Source organism: Camarhynchus parvulus, chromosome 14, assembly GCF_901933205.1.
Source record: "Camarhynchus parvulus chromosome 14, STF_HiC, whole genome shotgun sequence".
Taxonomy (NCBI): Eukaryota; Metazoa; Chordata; class Aves; order Passeriformes; family Thraupidae; genus Camarhynchus; species Camarhynchus parvulus.
This window is the reverse complement of record NC_044584.1, coordinates 12,324,583-12,348,618: the sequence shown is the minus strand read 5'-3', so window position 1 is coordinate 12,348,618 and position 24,036 is coordinate 12,324,583. Positions and strand designations below refer to the sequence as shown.

Genomic DNA, 24,036 nt, shown 5'->3' with positions numbered 1-24,036 from the left:
ATATAAATAACTGCTCAGGTAGGCATCAAATTTTGTAAACTGAAATCCTAGGTAAGAAACTTGAAGGGTTTTTTTAGAAAAAGCTTCCATGAACACCACGTAATACTGATGATTGATGAGAGTCCTTAAATAAAATTGCTCCAGTTCCAAATAGATGCCTTGAGAGACTAACCATGCCTTCACTGCATGACTATTTCTGCAGGAAACTTAAAGAAAAAGGTGATTTGTTTAGAATTTAATGGAGGTATTAATATAAAAATATATACATAAACAAGAATAGTAGCTTCCAGCTGATAGGTGTTCATCCATTCTGTCTTGGGTTTTTTAAAATTTATTTCTTTATTTTAAATTTTCCTTTATTTCAAAATATTACAGCTCTTGACCTGGACTAGAAGTAATACCATACGATACTGGATGAAGAGCCATATATCACAAACAGTTGCTAAAAGAAATTTGTATTTAATTTAATAAAATTTAAACCTCCAAAATAAAACAATAAAACAAAAAAACCAAACCAACAAACACCCAAGTTATGAGAACATAATTCTCATATTAGGAGAGAGTAGCTCACATTAGGCAGGAGTATTGCGATATTTAAACTGGCCTATGGAAAAATAGAAATAATGGAACAGTGCTGTTTCTACTATAGTCAGAAGTGGTTTGTTTGGGTTTTTTTAAAAGATATTTATTGTTATTAATTTGATTTTGTTGCTGTGTGTGAGAAGCAGAGCGCTGGGAGTGCCAGGCTGAGCCCAGGGCTGTGTCCCAGCATGGCCGGAGCTGTCCCAGCTCCCCGGGCCCAGGGATTTCCCTGTCCTGACCATAATAGGGCACGGCCCAGCACGGCCCGGCACAGCCAGCACTTTATATGGTATCAGCTCCCAGGGCCCAGCACGGCCCAGCTGCTCCAGGGGCTGCGGGGAGCGACCGCTTGGCCTGGGCCTGTGGGAGCCCGGCCCAGGAAAAACCCCGCTCAGATCCCCCCTGCCGGGTCTCAGCATCACCAGGCTGGCCTAGGAAAACCCAGCTCAGGGTCTCAGCATTGCCCAGGCTGGCCCAGGAAAGCCCGGCTCAAATCCCTGTCAGGTGTCAGCATTGCCAGGCTGAGCCCCTCGGTGGGGAACTGCTGGGCTGGATTTTCATTGGGATGTCAGAATGAAACCGTGCTGCTCATGTCAAAATGAGTTTTAGTGTTGCCAGGGTAACACACCTGAAAAGTGACAGTATTATCCTAGAATGGCCACCAAGGCCCTTAGGGAAAGGACAGCAAGGCATTTTTTAGTAGTATAAATAGGTTTACTGTACACACTCAACTAATCATCCCCATCCAAGTAAAAAATTAGGAGAGGAAATTAAGGAAATTATTTAGGCCTCCCTTCCCCAAGATTTCAAGGCATTTCCTGCTTCTCCACATGCAGGGCTGTTTGCACACCCAGGCACACAGTAACACAGCTTTAAAGAGCTAATTTTGAGGCACAAGAAGCAGGCTGTTAAGGCAGAGCAAAAGCTGGAGCTGATGAAGTTCAAGAATCCTCATTTCTAACTGGACTGTGACCGATATGATCTCAGGAGATTTAATGAAGCCCTCTTCATTTAATGAAGCCCTCTTCACCTCAGGAAATTTAATGAAGCCCTCTTATTTTGGCTGATTGTAGCTCTAGGTGTATGCTTTGCAAAGATTTGGGGGAGCTGGATTAATATAGATGATATTTTGACATGGCCAAGTGTGTGATGGAAAGTGGGGGCACTGAAGCTTCCATGCCTTAAATCCTTCTCCCTGGGGCACAGCCTATCTAGAGAGGGGCTGAATCTCTCCCCAGAGGGTCTGGAGGAAGAACATAATCTGAAATATCTCAGGGATACTTCCATGGGAGTGCTGAGTTTGGGTGTCCCTCAGATTGCTGCTGCTGGGTATTTACAAGAGACTGGCGCAAATACACATCTGCATTGTGAATATCTAGGTTTGGGCAGAAGAGCCCAACTTATTTCCTACATGCATATTTAGCTTTATGTACCAAAGACAGCATTTTTCACTATTAAGTGAAGACTGAACAAGTAGTGCCTAGAAATACAAGGAATTTTATTCTACTCTCAAATCCACTGAAGTTGCGTTGCCGTGTTTTTCATGCCTATATAATAATTTTTGGTGTAATTTGTATGTGGATAAAGCAGATTCTTTTTGTTCTGAGCAATGTGAAACATGAGTTAGTGGCTCATGTTCCTTCTTGCCCTTCTATCTTAATTATCTGTGATGAAGGAAAAGGCCAGGGTGTTTTTCTTCACCCTCTGAATTTCTGCACTGAATCTTTTTATTTAATATTATTTAATGTACATGCAAGGGGGAGATGATTTCTTTTTCTGGATGGATTTTTTTTTAGCAGATTTGGGAATCCCCATTTGCATTAGTGATGCTCTGGAGAGAAAAATAGGGGTGAGACTCAGATTCTCTTTAGAGGCCCCCTCTGTTTTTAAAAAGGTATGGCAGCACTGTGTAAAGCTGGGCAGTTTCAAGCAGGTTTTGCATACTGAAAATACAAATAACTTCTTGCACTACAAGTCAAATTAATGTCTTTGAAATTTTTACCATCTTAAAATTTAGTCTCTTGAGAAAGAAAACTTAATTTCAGGTACAGTTCCATTTTTACGTCCATGAAGAACTCTTTGATTTCTAATTGCATTATCCATTATTGGAAATTAATTTTCTCTTTCTGTAAAAAATGAAAATTCCATAAAGTAAACATAACGGAAACCCTGGAACAGATATGCAGAGTGTTGCTGAGAACAACAACAAATACCCAATCCCCCATTTTATCCCACTAACCTTCTACTAATTTTAATTCTTGCAACAATGCAGAACGCTTTCAGAAAAAGTCTATTTTAATCATTAAGGCTGCGTGTTCTGATATAATAGCACATGGGTTCACATGTTCACCTGCAAACCTAAAATCCAATAAATTCAAATAATGAAAAGATGAGAACTCTAGCTTCTTTCAGGAACTTGATAATGTGCATTTTACTACATTCCTGAAGGAAAGATCTTGAGCTTAGCTCTTTGAAGTTACACATAACAAATAAGCAGTTTCTTTATTGTAGTGCATATAACTATCTTACTTTTTGCTTAATTTCCTACTTTTCAATTTAGCATTCCTCATATTAGTAATCTTTAAGGTCTTCCAACCTAGTAATTCTGTGAATTCTGTGAATATTAGTAATAAGACCTTGACTACTGTTTCTGCTTAAGCTCTGTACTTCCTCTCACTCATCAGTGGTCTGTCATGCAAGTAAAATTCTCATAGATTGTAACTGTAGAAAACTTCTGCAGCACAGCAGAGGGATCCTTCATGTAAAATCAAAGACAACAGCTAAATTCCTTGGAAAAGTTTTGGGCTTTCTTGCTGTGCTGTTTGCTAACTGTTGATGTGGATAGATTACAGGGTTATCAATATCAAAATGTTCTTGTGTTAATGTACTTGTGAAGACTGAAAGAATAATCCTGCCATAACTCACATGAACATAGAGAAATTATAATTTGTCCAGGCTTGTCTGATCTGTAACTTGATTAACATGAGGGACAATAAGGTTTAGTGGATGCCTGACTTTGCTTCAGGGACACACTGGTACATGCAAGTACTCTTGCCTGAATTCCACTGGGTTTGTCCCTTTATCCACACATAATGTTTAACTCCAGCACCACCAAAGCAGAACTCTTCAGCTGCCTTTCAGTGGGAGTTTTGCCTGAGAAAAACTGGCATGATTTGCCTTTTCTGTATGCTCTTTTTGCAAGTTACTGGAAAATTGTTTAGGTTTACATTGAATTAATTTTAAAGTCCCTATCAATTTTTTTTCCACAACAGCAGGACTCAGATTTTGTTCCCCTATCAGAGAGTACTTTCCAAGCCAACAGTATTCTTTTGGAATCCGTACATTTTGTGGAAGAAAGCTTCATGTGTTTTAATTTAGTTAAGTTAAGCAGCAATTATCAAAGAAGCAGGAGAATCATGGGGAATAAAGTGAATTTAGAACATTTTTGGGTTAGGATGCCATTGCTGGGGGTTAGTACTTGCATGGCTGGGATCCACCTCACTGTCCATGGGATGTGGTCACATGCAATGGGAAATGCTCTGTGTGGGTTTGGGTCTACTCACATAAATTAGACCTGAGAAGTATCTCTCCCTTAGGTTGTGCAGCACTGAAGCTTCATTGAGGCAAGTCAGCTCTGCCATGTCCTCCACTTTGGAGAACTTTGGAGGGTTCATCTTCTGGATGTCATCCTTGCTCAGTGTCACTTTCTTTCCATTTTCTGCCAGTTCAACCACCACCTCATCCCCTTTCTCTTCCTTGATACTTGCTGCTTCAAATCCATGTTTCTCTGATGGAATCCAAACCAGTTTCTTTGCTGACCAGTCAGCCTGGGCAAGTGGGTTGTTGATGAAGTTCTTGTCCACAAAGAGGAATTTCTCATCATCGCTGAGAGGTTTTTGAGCCATTTTGACTCAGCAGACACCTGTTGAGGAAGCAAAATATTCTGCTTTAAAGGGATAAAGGAAGGCAAATGAGGAGGTGTTCCAGACAAAACACATTTGTCAAATCTGCCATGCAGCAGGTCCAAAGCACTACAGGTCCTGTGTCATATCTCACATTTCCACATGGATACTTAGTGCCTGTGCAATGAGACAGTCAGAACTGCACCAGGGCCACCAGCTGAACACCTTCCTGCAGCCTCAGCTCTTGCCCGTCACAAAGGTAATTGAATTCAGACAAATACAAAATTTCCAATCACCCAAATGCTGTTGGGTACATACTGAAATATCAGTGCAATAATGAAATAAACATTAGAAGGATGGTTCCCAGGCTGTGTTCCAGCAAGGACAGAAATGAACCTTTCCTGCAAAGGACTATTTCCAATCACTTAATAATGTTTAATTTGGAGAAGAGTGAGATTAAGACAAGGTCAACAGAAAAAGCCGAAAAATTATGTTCTTGTCAATACTGCTGGTGAAGGAGAATTTAGAGTTAGCCCCTCCCCATGGGTCAGACAGTAGGAGCTGATCATTTCTGAAGGGTAAATGTCTATCACATGAGAGAGAGAAGAAATGAAACAAGCCTGGAATTGCCTCAGCTAAAAGATACTCTGAACTCTGACTGGAAGGATGATGCAGCTGTGCCATGCAGTTGCACATGGATAAAGCAGCTGGGTGTATCTGCCCCATAGGTGAGAGCCAGGGGAGAGTTTAGGCTGCTTTGCAGGGTGCTGAGACAGCAGGGAGCTGCTCTCCTGCTCTGCCACTGAAGTTTGAATGTGGCTGCAAGATCAGTGCTGATAGTGCTGGAGCTTTGTAATTGCTCTGCTCTATCCCATGGGAGCACAGGTCTAAATGCAGGATGGAGTACACAGAGGATTTGTGGTTTGCTCCAGGGCAAAAAGAGTGTGCTGGTTGGGAAACCTGCTGTGCAGTGGAGCAGAGAGGAGAGCTGGGGAGGAGCTACAAATAGTGTGTGCCCAAGAAAAACATCTCTAGGAGACAGAGGCTGTTTCATTTCCTTATTGAGAATGAGTTTAATATTTACAGCCTTCAAAAAACCATGAATCTGGAGGGAGCTTGGAGAACTGACTGCTAAAGATGTCAGCAGTCAACCCATAAGCAGGACAACATTTGAAACGACCAAGCTCTGTGGTATGTAGCCAAATGGACACACTGTGCTCTGGGAGTACCAGAGCTTGCTTTCCAAATATTTGTCCCTGAAGCCTTCCCACAGATTAAGGGTTTTTTGCAAGGCCACACTGTATGAGGGGTCTGAGAAGGAAACATGGATCATGTGGAAGGTGATATAAAGCTTAAAAACAAAACTAGGATTTTTAGAGGTGCCTAAGAAGGTTAGGTGAAATCCCACTGAAATCCAGTGGAAATTAGATGCCCCCGGTCTTTTAAACTCCTGTGACAATTGTCTTGTCTTAAAAAAAAAAAAAAAACAACAACAGAAAACCAAAAAACAAAAAGGCAAAATGCTAAATGTGCTTGTTCTAGAGCCTTGCCTGGAAATCCCAAAGAGGAAAATTTGCCCAGATAATCCATGAAGGTGCAATCAATGTGTGAGGGAGAGCCTGTGCAGTGCCACTGGCCCCTGAGCAGCGCTCCCCGCTGTCGAGGCTCTGCGAGGGAGCATCTGTAGGATGTGTCCCTCTGCTCGCTCCCAGGAGATTCTTGGAAGAGAGCAAGAGGAAACTATTTGACCTCTGTATGGATTAAGGCAGAAAATGCTCCCTGGCTGCCAAGAGGGCTGGTAGAGCTGCACAGTTCCAATAATGGAGATGGTATTCTCTCCTGCTGAGCTCTCCAGCTGGCGGCTGCAGGGGAAAGCTGCTCACAGGGGAGCCATGGAAGCTCTGCCCCATCCCAGAGCTGCAGCTCACAGGGCTCAGGGAGCAGCAGGGGCCGCCCTGGCCTCTCCCACTGCTGTGGCAGCAGGCAAGGCATGTTCTCCACCCCACTGCCCCAGCAGCGCGGCAGGAACTGCTGCAGCAGTGGAGACAGGGATTTCAGCCCATCCTATGGCCAGAAGAGAGCTCCATGGCCATGCTGGAGCAGCAGAAAGGTTGCATAGTGCTGCCTGTGACTAATTGCCAGGTGACAGCACTTTTATATCAATAGGAATTAGGTACTGCTCTCAGAAACACCAAAAGTAAGACTGAACTGCAGAGCTGAGCTTCATGGGGTGAAATCCTGCTATTCTGAGTCTGCTCACAGAAAATGATGATGGAAATCAAGCTGCCAAATCATCCTGACCATCCACCTCAAAAACCCAACCTAGCTAAAACTCTTGGTCTGTTACAAAGCATGTCACAGTGGGACATCCCAGAGGTTTGTCTGTTCTGTTGCCCAAGGACCAAGGAAAAGTTTCTTTCTTTGTTACAGGCTAAGTCAAAAGCATCTTCCACAGATTCTAGCATGAAACTCAGAGCTGGTCTGTCTGTATTTGACTATGTTCTCCTACTTCTTCCTGTGCAGGTGCAGAAAGTTTTAAATTCAATCTTTTTCAAAGCAAGATCCATTTGGAAGGTATATAAAGTGGAAAGAACTGCAGAACTTGGAAATATGGGTTCTTGTTTCCTAGATCCAAACACCAGGACTAGTTTGAATATGGTAAGAATAGATCTCCTACAAGAACTAGTGAATAGACAGTCTGAACTGGATCCCAGAACTACTCTGAAACACAATGAGGAGAAAACATGATTTATATGAAAAGAACTTTTCATGACTGAACCTCTGGAATTTAAGGATAAAGTTTTAGCAGCTTCTGACTATCACTGCAGTAAAAAAGGAAATGCAGTTATGAAGTGTGGATTAATGGCTATTAATAATTGAATTTATTTATTAATGTGCACTATTCATTTTCATTATAAAGGAAGGTCTTCCATCTGAATGAAAAGGGTAGAATATAAGCTCCACAAATTCAACTAAATTTGTCCTAGTGAGGACTAATGAGCTGCTAATGAGATGCTGAAGCTTTCTGATTAATAATTGGCACTATATCTTCTGATCCATCTCTGATCAAGACTGCACTGACTGATACTGGGAGTATGGGCCAAGGCGAGGAGCCTGCAGAGAACATTCCCTGGGAAGGCACAATTGACCCTTTAGCCAGTTCCTGGGTTTCACCCATAGGACTGGCTGAGAGAAATGGAGACCCCAGTCCACGTACAAGAGGTGGTAGGAGGTTCTCATCCATTTAACCCAAATCATGTACAAAAGTACGCACTTTATACCCACAGGTGAGTTATCCTGAGGGTGGGAGGAGGAAAAGCAATCACAAAAATACTATTGATGTGAAGTTTCTTGCCTTAGAATTGTGCTAAATTAGACCTAAACTGATCCATTTGTTGTACTTGTCTAACATACAAACATACGTGGATACTTCCACAGCTATTCCTCTGTCTGCTGTCCCACTATGGAGATGTCTGCCTGACCTTCACTGTCCTTTCTCTTTCCATGTTAATGACAGAAGCTGAACGCTGTCTCTATAACTAATTTATCCTGAGTATATTATTTCAAGAACGAAATATAAATATTCCCAGGAAGTTCACTTTAATTAAAAGGTTATTGGCCAAGCAGAATTGCCTCCTGAGTCAGAGCTTGGAGGGACTGCTTTTCCCCTAAGGAAAAGATAAAAGACACTTCTCTCTTCCTCTTCAGGGTGTGCCTGTCAATATAAAGCCTTATCACATCTGTAAAGTGAATAATTATTGCAAGAGAGGAACATAGAACCAATTATTTTCAGAAACCAAATCCTGCTCTCAGGAGTAGTTTCTGATGGAAAAGTGTAAGCAGTAATCTGCTCTTGACTCAAACTGTATTTCTTGGGCTACAGTAATTCTTGACTATGATCTTTCCAGTTTTCTTATCTTTTACTTTTCCAGTACTTAAATGAATCATCCAACTGAGCACTGCTTGGAAAAAAAGATAATCAAAAGATAATCTAGGGGTGAATCCTAACCTTGTGACCTTCATTTAGGAACTGGAATTCTCCAGCACTGACAGCTTTATCATGAGCACTGCTATCAATCCCTCCTGGCCTTTCACCTTTTTTTGGTAATGCATTCTCCATATACTTCAATCAAATTCTCTGTAAGTGCCTCATTTTATAATGAAGTCATCTCACCTTTTTAATGTGATTTACTACATGACTCTGACTAAACACTTGATTAATTTTCTAATTTTCAAAAGAAATTTGCCCTAGGTATTGCCAGTGTTATAAACTGTAAAAAATCAGAAAAGAAAGGAAAAAAAAGGGCTAGATTCCCTTTATCTGGAAAATACCAGCTATTTCAAATTCTTGTAATGTCATTCTATTAACTTAAATAAAATTCTGTATATTGATTGTAATTCACAAATAATCCATAATTTAACTGGGTTTTGCACACATTGGAAAGCTGTCTCTAGCTCTTGGCTTCTCCTGAAATTAACATACTTAAAAGCCATCAGATTTACAACTAATAAGTCTCTGTGATTTCCAAAGCATTGGGATCTCTGCATACATCCCCACACTGCCTTTTATGGAGATGTTCTGCTCAATACTCCCCGTTCCACAAAAATGTAATGATAACAAATTCAAAACAAATACCTTTTAGGGACTAGTGTGTCAATTGCAAATGAGATAATAAAATTCATTGTTTGCATCCAAGTGAACACGGCCAGGGCAGAATTGGGCACTAAACTGAAGTGACAATTCAATCAGAGCTTTGCTCTCAGGGGTTTCATCAGCTCAGCCCTGCCTGAGAGGCTTGAGGGAAGGGGGGACTTGGGGAGTTCAGCCAGTCAGTCCATGCACACAATCCTGCTGCAAACTGCCTGCCAGGGCAAAGCTGGGAGTGAAGGACAAGGTGGGCTTGTCTTTCAACAAGTGTAGTTTAGAAAAGGTTTTACAAATATGGATGTCTTAGATAATGACAAGCCTTCTGATGTCTCTTATATTGAAAATATCTCATGAGGCTTTTTAATTATGCAAACATATATGCCTTTCACATCAATATCAGCATTTTTATAGGTGTGCATGCACACAGACACAGACACACACACATATAGGTGAGAGAAGCCCGTGAACCTGTGGGATGGTGCTGAAGCTGCTTTCTGCACTGCCATCTACTGTCGTTTTAATTTATTAATGGGATTTTCTTAAAAGTTTGTTGCTTTATTTTCCATTTTTAAAAAGGCATATCACCTTTGAAATTAATGTAGTTCAGTAAATTGTCAGATTAGTTTTGCTTCAGATTTGTTCCCAGCATCTTAAAAACATACATATGTAATGCTGAGGCATTTATGTAAAAGTCATTCTAATTTTTAAGCATTTTTCCTCTTTAAAGAACAAGTTACTGATGAACTGATTATTTTATTTGGTTGCACTTTCTTTCAGCAGTCCTTTATTAGGACTGAGAGGTTAGGAACCTCAGCAGCTCAGTTTTTCATTCCCAAATGCCCAAGTGATGGTTACCTGCAGCAGCTACTGGGACCACCTGCACTGCCCTGCACCTTGTGGACTCCTTCTCTGCAGCCTTTCTGGTGTCTTTCAGGCTCGACCCAGCAATGCAGTGCTAGCAGTGACCAGAACAGGCTAGAGCACCTGTGCCCACTTTCAGCATGCACAGTCCCTATGCATTTTAAGCAGAACCCAAGCAGCGACACAAACCAGGACGAATCGCCCGAGCACATCTGAGAGGTCTGTTCCCATCCCCAGGTTAATGCTCTGGATGTGTTTGCAGAGCAGAGTAAGAGTTAACTTGGCAGAGTCCCCCTCCCAAAGCGTGTGAGCCCCCAGCCCTGTCCCCAGCAGGGACCTGGCCCCCCTGGTACTCACAGGTGTCCAATGGGGGGAGCAGAGTGAGTTGGAGATACAGCCACCAGCCGGGACAGCCCAGTCCCTGCTGCCTTTGCAGCCTCCCTATATAGAGGAGGAGAATCTTGTCAGTGGGGAGGGGCCCTGGAAACCACGTCCTGCTGGAAAATCCTTTTGGTACCTGGCTTAAAAAGCATAGCCTGAGCCAAGGAGCTCGCTCCCAGCAGGGCCTAACCCTGGGCTGTGGCCCCTGCCCTGAGCCACTTTTTAGGGAAGCAAGCTGGTTCTGGCTTTCAAAAAGATGTATGAAAGGGGTGCCCCTAAATCACAAGTTCAGGGTTTCACCCTTTTTCCCAGCTGTTTGACAAAGCAGATGGACCTTTAACTCCTTCCTGCCTTGGCAGCCTCTGTGCCCCCCATAGCCCTGTGCCCAGAAGGGCAAAGGACAGGTCATGGCCCGTGTGGCACAGGATGTTTCCTACCCACTGTCAGTGCATTTTGTTGGAGCTAAGTCTCTGAGTTCAGGAGTTGCTTGGGCAAAGAGGGTTGTTCCTAATACAGCAGGACTGTGGCTCTGGGTCTCCCTGTGTTTATGTGACATTTGGAGCCTGGGGCTGGTTTAAGCCTCTTTTGCCCCTGGGAAACGAGAGGGTTGTTTGCCACCTTCCCAGCGGATTTGCCAAAGTTTCTTTCCAGTGTGCAGCTCAGTTCCTGAGAAAGGACTGCAAATACTTGTTCATATACAAGAAATACCTAGCAATACCTCCCTGTGCCCGTAAATGCAGAAGAGAAGTGGTGAAGAGCTGGGGGGGCACACACAGAACAGGGAGCAGCACCGTGTGCTGGCAGCAAGAGCAGGACAGGCTGCTGGGAGCCAGACCTGCCGGGGTTAGGGACTGCTCTGGTCCTCATCAAACCTTCCTCACACCCCCCAAACCTTCAGTTCCAGCTGTCCCCCCTCCTTCCTCCCCTAGTAGCCAACAGCCTTGTGCAGTAGGACCTGTGGATGGAGATATCCCAAAAAGGGAAAGCTAGGATCCTCTAGGAATTCCCATCGACGTGCCAAATACAAAATACCGAAACAACCCCCTCTCAGCAACAGACTAAATATGGTGTATACCCAAAGGATCAGAGCACAGGCGTGAGTGAAATTATTTCTCTTAACATCAACAGCTCTGTCTTCTCTGGAAAATAAACCCTCCTGTGGGGCTCATATTGGTCTCCTCATCTTAAAAAAATACCTATGAGGGGAGGCTGGGCTGAAAACCTCTGCTGTCACTGGGTCAGGAACTTGCAGGTGTGATAGACCTGTAGCCCCTTCTTCTAGTTCTGGCCAGTGGTGAAAAACTTTGGACAAAGAGGAGAGAGGGAAAGAGCCCTGGGGTTTCTGCTCTGCAACATTTCAGAAATATCAGATGCAGGGTCAAGTTTGGGCCTCAGCTGGAGAAGACCAGATTTGCCAGGGCAGTGACACAGTCCCAGAGGTCACAGACCGTCCTGCCAGAGGATGGGTTGGTGTTTGCAAAGGTGTGGGGCTGCCACGGAGCCATGCAGAGCCTTCCAGGACTCAGCAGCACCATATCAGACCTGTGCATGTGTGACTTTGTTGGAGCAAAGCCAGGGAAATGATCACCACCACATAAATCCAAGAAACTTGTCCTTGTTAGCCGAATTTTCCTCACAGGGCAGGGTAGTTCCCCCTATCTTACTTTTTTCCCCCTGCAGTTTCTTGATTGCAAACTTTGCTTTTAATTAGAAACACAATGAAATGCAAGGGAATCCTCTGAAAAGTATGATCATTTTAACATTCATCAAAGTTATTCTAAGAAGTTCCTTTTAAACACATGCAGCTGTTTCACAAAAGCAGACACATTATAATAGTAGCTTAAAAAGGAGTGGAAATTATTCTGGCTGGTCTGCAAACCCCTGCACACGCAGGCTTGCTGCCCGAGGAGGGAGTTTAACAGCAGCAGTACTGGAGGGTGATATATGATGTGACATTAAACGGAGCTGGAAAGTCCAAAAAACTATTACTGCTTACTGCTGGGACTGAAAGAGTTGCACTCTCAAGCCATGTGGGGTAGGAATTGATGAGTGTAAGCATGGCTTCCACCCTTCACTTAAAAGCTAATGTAAGAGAATACTAATCTGACAGCCAGCCTGGGGGTTCCTGAAAGTTGTGGTGTTTGCTTTAAACCAAAGTTGCCTCAAAATGAAAGCTGTGGATTTCCATTGGATGATGAGTTTGTGACAAGAAAATAAGTTTTGTTTAAACCCCCTTGATTTGTTTATTTATTTAATTACTTTTCTAGAAAACCAAAACAATAAAGTATTAAGCAGCCTACCCTTAAATACCTCCTTACTGAATTTGCACTGTAAATATTGTACTTGGGGAAAAGAAAGAGGACCTAAGAAGGAAAGAAGTGAACTTTTAGCTGCCTTACCATGATGTACCCTGAACACAAGAGAGGGGAAAAAAGAAAAGCACAGATGGTGATGTTAGTTTGTTAAATAAAGCATTGTTAAAGGTAAGCAATTTTTGTTTTGTTTAAAAAATGTTTTTACATTTTAGGTAAAATGTAATTAGAACAATAATTAGGTGACAAATGTAATTAGAACAGATAATTGTACTGGTGGATTACCCCCTGTGTCAAGCTGGAGGGACAGTTTGTGTCCAAGCCAGGACAATCAATCTTGAGAACAGCCTGATGAGGGAAAGCACTCACCAACTGCTTCATGTTTGTGCTTCTCGCTGCTGCAGGTGTCAGGTGAAGTGTGTGAAGTGCACAGAGCAGGTCAGAATCAGCTGCTGCTGAAAGGGTGTGTTTGCAAGTGTGAACAAACCTTTTGGGGTTTCTTTTCCTAAAGGTGATTACCCAAGGCTAATCAGTCCTCCGGAAAACTGATCCAGTGACACCGAGATCGGGTGCCTGACATGAGGGTGCTCAGGAAGGAAAATGTAACTGACTCCTCAGGGGGAGCTGATAAAGCTTCAAAAATCTCCTCTGTGCAGGACAGAAACTAAAACCTCTCAAACAGCACGGCTGCCCTGCAGTCGAGAGACACAGTTTGCTCTCCTTTGAGGGGAGAGCGAAAATTTGGTCTTGAAGAATTTTTTATTTTTAAAACTTGTGGGTTAAGTTCTTCCAAAGTGCTTTCCAGATCTGATATCCACACCAGACTTCACTGGCTCCTTGTCACCTTCACTTGTGATAATGTGCTTAGACAACAAACAGCCTCTTTTAATGGCATTCCCTCCATAATGCTCTTGGTTAATGTTCAATCTCCAACAAAACTCACAAATGCATTTTGCTATTTAAAGACCCTAAACTTCTATATGCTCATATATATTTTTTTTTAATTTTCTGTTGTCAGTAGAAAGATACGGGCAGTTAATACAAGACATTCCAGGCTGTAATTATGCAACTTCTGAAGTTAATAATTTTTGTGTATGCTCACCTAGGTGGCAATTTCTTCTAAAACCTGAACCTGTGACTCTAGGACTGTGAAATATTTTGATCTAAATATTGATCTCACCTTAAAATTTTAAGGAATGCTAAGTGCATCCGTGTGGGAAAGATTTTGCAATTCCTCTTCACCCGGTGACAAGGCAGGCAGTCTGACATGTAGAGGACTTGCTGTATGTCAGCATCTTGAAAGATACTCTCATATTTCATGTACTGACAAGATAAATGCTAGATGATTAATAATATTATTAGACCCGTATATTTTCGTAGACATATTTCAAAGCTTTGTTCTAAATAAACATCACTGGAAATACATTTTCATTTGCCTTTAGTTTGCTTGTACAATGATTATACTTTGAAACAAGAGATTGTTTCTAACCCCCAGATGTGGGCTGTGAGGGTATTGGAGAATTAGATGAAATTCAAGTTACACCCAGAGCAAACAGGCCAAGTTTCACCCACTGTCCAACACAGTGTCTGTACAATGGGTGAATCCCCAGAGAGAACAGTCCAAAGATTCCCTTTGTTTCAAATGTATTTTGTCTCTGATTTCAGACATACATCGTTACCTCAAAGCTCAGTGAAGGATGTCCTTGCAGCAGCCTCTGCTTTCCTGACTGTGGAGAGAGAGGAGCCTGCTGAGCTGTGTGCTTGGGAAAGGGCAGGTACCAAATATCCCTTTCTCTTCTTCAGCCTGGGCAAATTTTTTTTTTAATTTCTACCACCAAAAAGTAATTTCCCAGGGAGCTCCATGGCACCTGGGCAGCATCTGAATGATCTATGGTGGAAAGACAGAAAGCAGAAGCAGTGGTTTTGGTTACACTGAAACGTTTGCATAGCAGAGAAGGATTGAGCTTTTGTGTTTTCAGAGCCTTTCTTTGCCCTCGAAAAGACAATTCAGAATCCAAATACACATTACAATTTGATCCACTGCTTCCTGCAAAAACACAGGTCTAGCACTGAACTTGCAGAAAATCAAATGAAAAATTCAGGGATGGTTCTTCAGCCCAGCAGCTGAAGGTGACAGAGGTGTGAGCACAGAGCACACAGAGAGTGCCTTGCCTGATCCAGTGGTCAGCTGCCACTGCTGCAGGGGACTTACAGATGGATTTGACTGAGGTTTATTTGCAAACACACGTCCTCCCCTCCCGGCAGCACTCCTGAGACACTCACACATCAGCCAAGGAGGAGCTGCCAGCACTGCCAGTCACAGGGAGAAGATGAGCTCACTGCTGAGGCTTCAGATGGAACTGCAGCCTCTCTGCAATCCCACATTAGAGTACAGGCTGCTGGGAGAAATAAAAAGTATCCCTCCAATGCTCACTCGGTCAAATCAAGATAAAGGCAAAATTTCACATTGTGAAAATCACAACTTAGGGTCCTTGCAACTTCACAAACTGCAGGTTCTCCTCCTCTCTTCCCCCTTCCACGGTACCATTTATCTAACAATAAAGGTTTTTAAGGACCTGACTCTAGAGATTTATTTATACAAAACTCCTTTCAGTACCACTGGATATATTTAAAATTTATGCATTTTGTTAAAATGAGAAGAGAAAAAAATAGATGTTATTTTTTATGTATCCCTGCAAGTTTGGCTTTTAAAATAAATTACCATTTCAAAACATGTAAATATCTCAGCTAAAAAAGAGTTCTGGGAATCAGTAATCTACTATCAAATTTATTTTTAGCTTTGCCTGACTTAGAGTTTCATGCTGTTTGGGAAAAAACCCCAGAAGTTCCTTTGCCTCCCATACACCCAGTGTTACACTGCACAATTTATAGCAACTCCAGATGGAAAAAACTTACCCTTGTTTGTTTGCTGGAATGAAGATAAATATAGTCCCCATTTCTGGAGAATTAAAAACAACTATCCTCTAAATCACTTCAATTTTTCTATTAGAACTTCTTTTCCCTTACTTATCTGAAAGTTGCAGCTTCTTTTTAAAAAGAATTATTAAAATGTTTAGTTTGAACACTCTCAAAATACCACACAGAATAAAATTGAGAAGTTTTATTCAGAAACACAGGAAAAACACACAAAGATAAAAATGTAAGAATTATAAGTTATTATATAAAAAATTATTGGATAAACTCAGTATATTCAGGTGCAATTCTAGACACAGGATTCACTAATGTGAGTGCCTATACAGTCTTCCTTCTATCAGCACTGGGAAAAGAGAGCTTTGCTAACATTTTTAAATTTACAGTAAGTATGACCTTGTCATCCTGTCTCATGAGTAGATGTTACAAGCTAAAATGGTCCCACTGGATTTATTGGAGAAATGTATGAAATGAAGAATGTCCTAAATTAAATATGACAGACCTTGAAATGAGAAATTAGAAAATGAAAGATATCATCTCTTTATACTTTGTAAAATAAGAGGCTCTTCGATGCTCGTGCCAGCCATCCTTCCTGGTTCTGGAATTCTGTCTGAAAATGAAACACAGACAAAAATATTCTCATGATCTGGAGGTCCAAGGTCTGTTATCTTCTACTATTACCAACTTTGATGCACAATATCATCATAGGGAATTTAGGAAATTTTACAGAAAAATGTTTCCATGCAGCTGTAGGAGATAAAAGCTTTATATTACTTAGAGTAGATTTCAGACAATGTGCAACTCAGCTGTATGAATGAGGTAAAGAAACACCACATTTCACACCTTTTCTCAGGATCACATCTGCTGGGATACTCATGTATCTAAATAAACAAGATAATTTCTAAAGTGAAAAGCGAGTTAGATGTTAAATAAGAGACTTGGCAGGTTGAGTTTATGAATATGCAGCCTAATGACAAGAGTAGGATAATTAGTATTTTAAACCCACTGCCTTTAGGTCTCTACTAACATACTCCACAAGCACATGCAGAAAGTAAATTCAGAATGTATTTACTTAAAGGTTCAAAGCCTTAAAACTTTTATGTTTTTGTTTAGCTCTAAAAAAAGCAATGTGCTGTTGTGTCTTATGATTGATCCTGAGTTCTGTAACTAACAGTAACCAATTAAAACTCCATGTGAAGTTATATTGGAGTCAACAGGGCAGGGTGACCCTGCAGAGTCAGCAGAAAGTTACTTTAAAAACAATTCTCCTATACACTCAGTTTGTTTTAAAAATGAAGAATTTCTGATAGGAATAATTGTTTTCTAGCAAAGAGGTAATTTATAGTGGTTTTGATATGGAAATTTTATTTCTTCAGCCCCCTCTTCTGGCAGAAGAAAAACATCATTGTCTCAATGAATTAACTGTTAAAAAACTGTTAGAACTTCTCACCCTTTTTAGATGTCAGTAAAATCTCAGGCTTCATACTTTTGAAATTTCTGGATACAAACCAAACAGTTCACAGTATTAACAGGAGAGTAATAAATTTGCACAGTAAAAAAATGAAGCAATATGCCCAGCAGTCTCTTTGAGGGAAAAAGCTGGGCCAATGAACCTTTTCATTCTCTAGCTTAGGTGGTATTCATTGTAACCAGTCCAAAAGCAGACCAGAAAAGGCAAGTAAGATTTAGCAGTGTTTACTGTAGAGCAATGAACTTTGGGCTTAAGCTCTTGTGGCAAACAGGATCTGAATTATGTTCTCAGGAAAGGTTTATGCCCATGGAAAGAACTGACAGCTGAAGAGTTAAGAACTTTCTATAGAAATTAGGTTAGACCAGATAAGAAACAGAGATATGCCCACTATTTAATAAGTTTTATTGAGAAATTAGGTTAAAATATTGTGTTGAATTCCCAGTATAGTGAGACTGTCTCTAGCTGACCCTTTTCAGGTTTGTAATAATATAAGGGAGTACAATTTGGCCAGCTGAACTTTTAGGGAGAAGGCATTTGGTGTCAGATGAAAGCACTCCTTGCACACAGAAGGAGGTACACAATGTCCAGCTGCATGGTTATGCTATTACAAACATATCCATGGTCTAGGAAATCTGGTCACAGATAAAAGTTCTGCAAAAATAACACTGCACACACCTTTTTGATTTCTCTCAGCAAGTGGTTTGCCAAGGTTCTGCTTTGGATAATTCAGCAAGGACACTTTTGGAAGGATATTCTGGGTACTTTCTTCTTTACCACCATGTAAGAAATGAGATAGAATTCCATACAGGAGAGGTCTGCTTAAAGGAGAAATTCAAGAGTAGTCTGTAAAGTCTATGAAACACTGAGCATTAAAAATACACGCTTCCCCCAGGGCTTCTTAGATCTTAATATTTACTACAAAAATATGTACATATGTCTTTAATAACTTAAAACATATCCAAGTATCATTACATAAATAAGCACAGACCTAAGCTCCCCCTGAGCACCAACACTGCCCTAAAAAGCTCAGACTAGGAGACACTCCCCACTGAACTTCAGCTCCCCTGGCAGGTGAAGAACTGGAGTGTGTTCAGCACAGGAGCACAGTTCCACATTCTCAGCCATGGATCAGAAGGATCCACACACTCACAACAGATCAGACTTTGGTGTGCCAGTCCACCATGGCACATCTCAAACCTGGCTCTTCCTAAGCACTGACAGGCTCAGACAGCACAAGCACAGAGAATGCTGAACATGTCTGAACCTGCCTCAGCCTCAGGTCATTAAAGCAGTTTTATTGCAGCACTCGGATTTTATATCTGATCTCACAGTAATCTTTTTATTGCTCCACACAGCAAGTCACAGATATGCAAAGAGCAGATCTGCTTTCTGTAGAAAGCAGAATGTACTGGTAAGAGAGTTGTGTTTTGGAGCACAAGGGCACTCTCCGGAGAATGCCACAGTGTTGGCAGAATGCAGTGCTAGATTGGGGTATGTCTGAACTCGGCCCCATGTTTGGCATCCTGAAGCTGAATCCAGCACTTTAGAACATGCGTGGGATCAGCCACATTTTAATTGGTGAGAACATCTATATGTGTTTTATAAATACACTAAAGAGAAAAATATACTGGCATACAGAATATAGAATATACTGTGCATTCCAAAATTCTTCCTTACACTGATTTTCCACTTGCATCTTCAACTATATTCAGCTCTTTGGCAAGAAACTGTCTATCCAAGGGCACTTCAGGCTGGCCGGATTCTGGAAAACAAAATCCCTGAATCTTAGGACCAGTAAGAAAAATGTCACGAATTGATGGAAGACTTCAAAAGATCATGAGAGCCCACACCTCCCTTTTAGACTATTAATAAGTAACAGTGTATTGTAATTCAGGGAACTCAAGCATTAGTGATTCACACAGGTATAATTTACAATAGCACATTACAGTTTTTGTCTTCACTCCTAAAGAATCTAAGAAAAATATTAAAGAAGTTTTAAGTATAAAGATAAAGTATAAAGATAAATTCATCAGGCAAACAAGTCTTTCTCTAAACTGCTACTCTCAGGCATGTCAAGAAATTTGAGTTTGCAGGCTGTTATCAAGTTTTCTTGCCCTTGCATCAACTACTGTGTCAAACAATTCACCTCAAGGGTAAAGGAGAAGAGAGTAAGTTTTCTTGAAAACGAATGGAGTGATTTGGCTTAATGCTGCAAGTAGAGCTATGGAGAGGTTGTTTGTACCCCGTTAATTCCCAAGGGAAGACAAGATTATGCAGCTCGTCACACTTACTGATTCCATAATATCAATTTAATTATTCAACCAACCACAGATTACTATTGCAGCAATGACACAAATTGATGGCCAATACCTGCCGTCAGAACAGATGCTGAGTATTTATACTTATTGTACTCCAGGTATTCCCGAATGAGCTCATTGATCAGCAGGTTCTCCCGGGACAGCGTGGGCCGCGGCTCGCTCTGGTCATCCAGGGCATTGAACACTTCAGCTCTGATCCTCGCTTTGATTTGGGCAAGAGCTCCTCTTTTTTCCAGTGTGTCCTTTAGAACTACCACCATAAAAAGGCGCGTTAATTTAAAGCCAAACGCTTTCAAGCAGCATTAATTAGCCCCGATACAGAGTTCCGGCGTGTGCCAGTGCCACAGCGATAAGGTATCGGCACCTGTGCACGTGCCAGGACCCACCAGGCCAGGCACGTCCCAGATAAAATTCAGCCTCCAGAAAAGTCACACATACAATTTTTTTTTTTTAGTCGCAAGCATACGTTCTGGCAATTTAAGAAATAGGATGTTACTGCACCAATACTGAAGTATACAGCCCGCGATACATGACGGAGGGCAGCGCCAAGGGACGGGGGGCAGCGCCAGGGGACGGGGGGCCTCTAGTAGCGCCCGCGGCAGCTCTGAGACCCATCCGGGTGGCCGCGGAAGAGCCGATCCCGCTCCTGCCCTCCCGGTGACCCGAGACATCCCCGACCGCGGCCGCAGCCGCGGCCCCGACCTGCTTTGAGCTCCGCCACCGTCGCCATGGCCGCCGGGACCCGGATGGCACCGTGCGCACTGCGCAGGCGCGGAGCCGGGCGGCGGGAGCTCCGGGAGGGAGCGGCGCGGGGCCGAGAGATGCCTGGGGGAACAGAGCGGGGCCGGGTGGCGGGAGCTCCGTGAGGGAGCAGCGAGGGGCCGGGAGCGCCCTGAGGGAACAGAGCGGGGCCGGGTGGCGGGAGCGCCTTGAGGGAACAGCGCGGGGCCGGGAGCTCCGTGAGGGAACAGAGCGGGGCCGGGAGCTCCCCGAGGGGACAGCGCGGGGCCGGGAGCTCCCCGAGGGGACAGCGCGGGGCCGGCGGCGGGAGCGCCCTGAGGGAACGGCGCAGGGCCGGGCAAGAGCTCCCCGAGGGGACAGAGCGGGGCCGGGAGCTCCCTGAGGGGACAGCGCAGCTCCCGCCCGGCCCCTCAGGGAGCGGAGCCCCGGGGGATCCCTCTGCTGCCAGCGGCCCGCGGGCCGGGTCGCGCCGGTATAGAGTAACCAGCATCAGCAGCGCCTCCGTGCTGCCCGTGGAGCTGCAGCTCGGTGTCTCCTGCTGTCCAGCCCCGTCAGCTGGGCGGAGTGTCAGGGGTGCCACGCTTTCTCCTTCTGTAATTTCAGAGGTTGGCAAAAATGGGGGAAGGAAGCATGGAAAATGAGCGAGAATTTCTTCCATGTGTGCAGCGGGGGAGTTCTGCACCGAGTCCCTGACAGATGTACTGTTGATTAAAAGGACTCGCCAAAGCTGAGCTTCTAATGAAAAGGACTTACCAAACTGTAACTGTATACGGGGTGTTTTGCAAGCCTGAGGATCCCTGGCGTGTCGGGAGGCTTGTGTGTGTGCTCCGTGTTGCTGGGATGAGTCAAGAGTGTTTATTCTGTCAATGCATAAAGTATTTCCCAAAGGAAATGCAGCCGGTGTGGGTGAACAAACTGGATTTGCTATTGTCTGCTGAGGCTTGAAGGAAAATGTGAGTTGTCTTGGGCAGTAAAGCCTAAGACAAGGCTTACGTGTGGGGGTTGGGGAGTTCGTTAGGATTGTTTTGTTTTGTTTGTTTTTTACATTTCCTCTCAAAGCAAATATTTATATGACAGTCTTCCAAAGCCACTCCGGTAGAGGTCAATAAATAAAATGTAGGAAAATCAGAAGTGGTGGTGAAGTCAATGTGTTTCCTTAGCCCAGCAGTCGCTGACAGTGAGTCAGAGCAGTGCTTGCCCCCTGGCCACCCTGAGCCCGCTGCCCGCATCCCCAGGGGGACTCCAGGGATGAACAGCGGGTTATGTTTAATGTTACGGCGTTTTCAGTCTAAACATGTTTCTCTGCATCCTTCCAAACTTCTCCATTACCTTGTGAGTCACTTTTCCATCACACCTGATTTCTCGTTGATAAGTTGTTGCAGTTTTCCACACTGCTTCGGTTCCGTGAGTTCCGTGTCCTGCTTCAATTTGTATTCTACAAAAAAAAAAAAAATCATGTAGAATTTTGTGTAGTTCTTTTTTCTGCTTACAAGGGAATCTCCTTTTCAGACAAGATTTCAGTTTCTACTTCTTGTATTAATCTGTATTTTAAAAGATGCTGTTACAACAATGGTTTATGAAATCCATGTTCAGTGACTTTCTGGTACTCTGAGATTTGGTTCTGTATTTCTGCAAGTTTGGCCTCGTGTCAGCTCTAGTTTTTCTCCTCCACAAAAAATATTTTGAATCTATTACATTTTTCTTCTGAACTCTTGGCTTCCTCTCACATTATTTACTCTGTATTTTGACTGTGTTTTGGTTTAAGAGGGAATAGAATTAATTGGAAGAGAATTAGTTTGAGGGGGAAATCCAAGAATAATTTTTTGAGGAGAAACATCATTGACATGGAGCATGACGATTGGTGACATTGGGACAGTCTGGGGTGGAAAGAGAAATATTTGGAATGTGAAACTTAAATTCTGTTAGTCTTTTAGCTTACAGTAAACATGTGGGTAAAAAATGTATCTTTCTAGACACTCCTCACTTCATGCTTATTTACTGTCTTTTGCATATAAAAACAAAGGGAATCATACTTGAACATTGAGCTGTTCTCTTGTAATACTGTAAAGATTTTAACATGATATGAGTTAAGGTATGGGTTAAACTGACAAACTCGTAGGACTTCTGACACCCAACGCGTGTGGTTTGATCTTTCTGTGATGATTCTGCTCCGTTCATCAGCGCAGACAGGAGCTGGGCAGGCTGGACTCAGCTGCTGCTGCTTTTCGACCTGACACCCTGAGAATGCGGGATCCAGGGGGACAGAGCAGAAATATTGCAGTCAGATGGACAATCTGGCCACTGCTAGTGCAGCTCTGAAACTGCAGCTCTGGAGGTGCAGGTGAATAAAGAAGCAGTCTGTGATATATTTTTTTTTGTGTGCAATGCCTGCTTTTAAGTTACACATTAAACAAACGAGATCTGTCTCTTTTTAACAGCTTTGTTACCATGATTGCTCTGGCCGGACAAGAGCATTTTAAATTGAGGTTTGTGTGATTAAAGATTTCAGATGTTACTGTAGAGTACTATGTAACCACCCTGCTATTTCCTGCAGCATGTGATGCCATTCCTACATATGTCCCACCATACTCTAGCTAGTCTATTCTGGTACAGTAGTCAGGCGAGCTGACTGCGGATTTAACTGGTGCATTTTAAATAGGATGTGAAGACACCGTGAGACACAACCCAATGCAACCACAGGGCTGTGCAGTCAGCTCAACTACTGCGTATTTTGATGCAAACCTGGTTGTGGATGAAGTTGTTTTGCTTCTGTTCGTGCTAGTCAACTTGAACTAGTTAAGGGCATTGAAACCAGTACAACTGGTTCACGCTGAGAAGTGAACTATTTGAAGGTGAGCTTAGGCTTTCCCTGGGGCCTTCCCCTAGGATCCTGCGGGGCCCGGATGCCAGCGGGGCACTGCGGAGCCTCTCCCCGGGTACACGTGGGGACCCTGTCCCCAGGGGCCGGAGCAGTGCCTCGGAGAGGGCGATACCATGCCCACCGCTGGCTCCGGTCCAGCCCGGCGGGCAGGTGCGGTGCGGGTGCGAGGCGCAGGGCCCTGGAAGCTCCTGGGGCAGCAGACCCGGGCAGGCGGGCGCGCCCGCGGTGCTCCGGGGGCAGCGATTCCGCCCCGGCTACGCTGCCGGGGGCGCGGGGCATATCTGCGTTGGACAAAGGCACGCGTCGGGCTCCGGCCGAGGCTCCTGGGCCCGTCGCCCGCCCTGACGCGGAGGCGTTGGTGGCCTCGCGGGCCGCGCCCAGGCCGGCGTTGCGGACGCACCCGCGGCGCCGCACGCGGTGCTGACCGGCCGGCCCTGCCCGCCCAGGCGGGGCCGCGCGGGCGGCGGCGGCGGCGGCCCGGTCTCGGCATCCCCGTGACGCGGAGCCAATCAGGGCCCCGAGCTGCCGCTTGCCAGCGCCCGGCCCCGCCCGCCGCTGCTGGGCCGGAGAGCTGAGGACGGGAAAGCTCTGCCGCGGGAGCCCGCGGTCGCCTCGCCGCGCTCCATGGGGATCGAGAGCTTCTGCAGCGCGGACGCTTCCGAGCCCTTCTGGGTGAGCGGCGCGACGGGGCCGGGTGCGGCTCGACTCGGCGGTGGCTGCCGGTGTCGGCACGGAGGGATGGCGGGGAGCCGGGTGGGGCTTCAGTGGTGACGGAGCCCGAGGGGTTGCGCCCGGCAGCGGGGGAGCGGGAGCCTGCGGTGCGGGCGCTCCCCGGCAGAGCGCGGGCGCTGCGGTGCGCCCCGGCCGTGCGGGGCGTGAGCACCGGCGCGAAGCGGCCGCGGGCCGGCGGGGCTGGGCCGGGCCGGGCCGTGCTGTGCCGGCCGCTCGCGGTCTCCGCCTGGGCGCGGTGTCCCCGCGGCCGGATCGCGGAGCGGGCGCGCCTCGTGT

General features: G+C 44.4%; 3 protein-coding genes across 7 annotated transcripts in view; 1 reads left to right on the top strand and 2 right to left on the bottom strand.

Moving 5' to 3' along the window:
* The window catches only part of MYH11 (myosin heavy chain 11), a 54,216-nt gene extending 43,814 nt beyond the window's left edge, over positions 1–10,402 (bottom strand). For all 3 annotated transcript variants that reach the window (XM_030958014.1, XM_030958015.1, XM_030958016.1), the window contains exons 1-2: positions 10,351–10,402; positions 4,146–4,504 (exon numbers count right to left, since the gene is read on the bottom strand). In XM_030958014.1, the coding sequence (XP_030813874.1) occupies positions 4,146–4,487 (342 nt within the window). In that variant the 5' untranslated portion in view covers positions 4,488–4,504; positions 10,351–10,402. The remainder of the gene's footprint in view (positions 1–4,145; positions 4,505–10,350) is intronic.
* A 5,390-nt stretch (positions 10,403–15,792) lies between these two features.
* Positions 15,793–20,157, bottom strand: FOPNL (FGFR1OP N-terminal like). 3 transcript variants are annotated; one of them, XM_030958185.1, is made up of 5 exons: positions 20,109–20,157; positions 19,459–19,656; positions 18,766–18,850; positions 17,764–17,906; positions 15,793–16,227 (listed from the first exon to the last, which is right to left on the bottom strand). In XM_030958185.1, the coding sequence occupies exons 1-5, from the start codon at positions 20,134–20,136 to the stop codon at positions 16,151–16,153; spliced, it is 531 nt and encodes a 176-aa protein (XP_030814045.1). In that variant the 5' UTR covers positions 20,137–20,157; the 3' UTR covers positions 15,793–16,150. The 3 variants fall into 3 exon arrangements, with proteins under 3 accessions (XP_030814045.1, XP_030814046.1, XP_030814047.1); XM_030958186.1 differs by having other exon boundaries at positions 17,764–17,903; XM_030958187.1 differs by lacking the exons at positions 15,793–16,227; positions 17,764–17,906 and having other exon boundaries at positions 18,762–18,850.
* Positions 20,158–23,567: 3,410 nt separating this feature from the next.
* Positions 23,568–24,036, top strand: part of LOC115909096 (multidrug resistance-associated protein 1) — a 46,400-nt gene continuing 45,931 nt past the window's right edge. The window contains exon 1 of the mRNA XM_030958174.1: positions 23,568–23,700. Coding sequence (XP_030814034.1) covers positions 23,653–23,700 — 48 coding nt within the window. The 5' untranslated portion in view covers positions 23,568–23,652. The remainder of the gene's footprint in view (positions 23,701–24,036) is intronic.

Bases quoted from the DNA above. Each gene is read 5' to 3' on its own strand.
- FOPNL (XM_030958185.1), bottom strand. From the start codon at position 20,136: ATGGCGACGGTGGCGGAGCTCAAAGCAG. The intron at 18,851-19,458 runs GTATTGGCCATC...TTTGTTTTCCAG, and splicing joins AGCATCTGTTCTGACGGCAG to AATCCGGCCAGCCTGAAGTG. The intron at 16,228-17,763 runs GTGTGTGCAGTG...TTTCATTTTCAG, and splicing joins TGCTGAGAGAAATCAAAAAG to ACAGAATTCCAGAACCAGGA.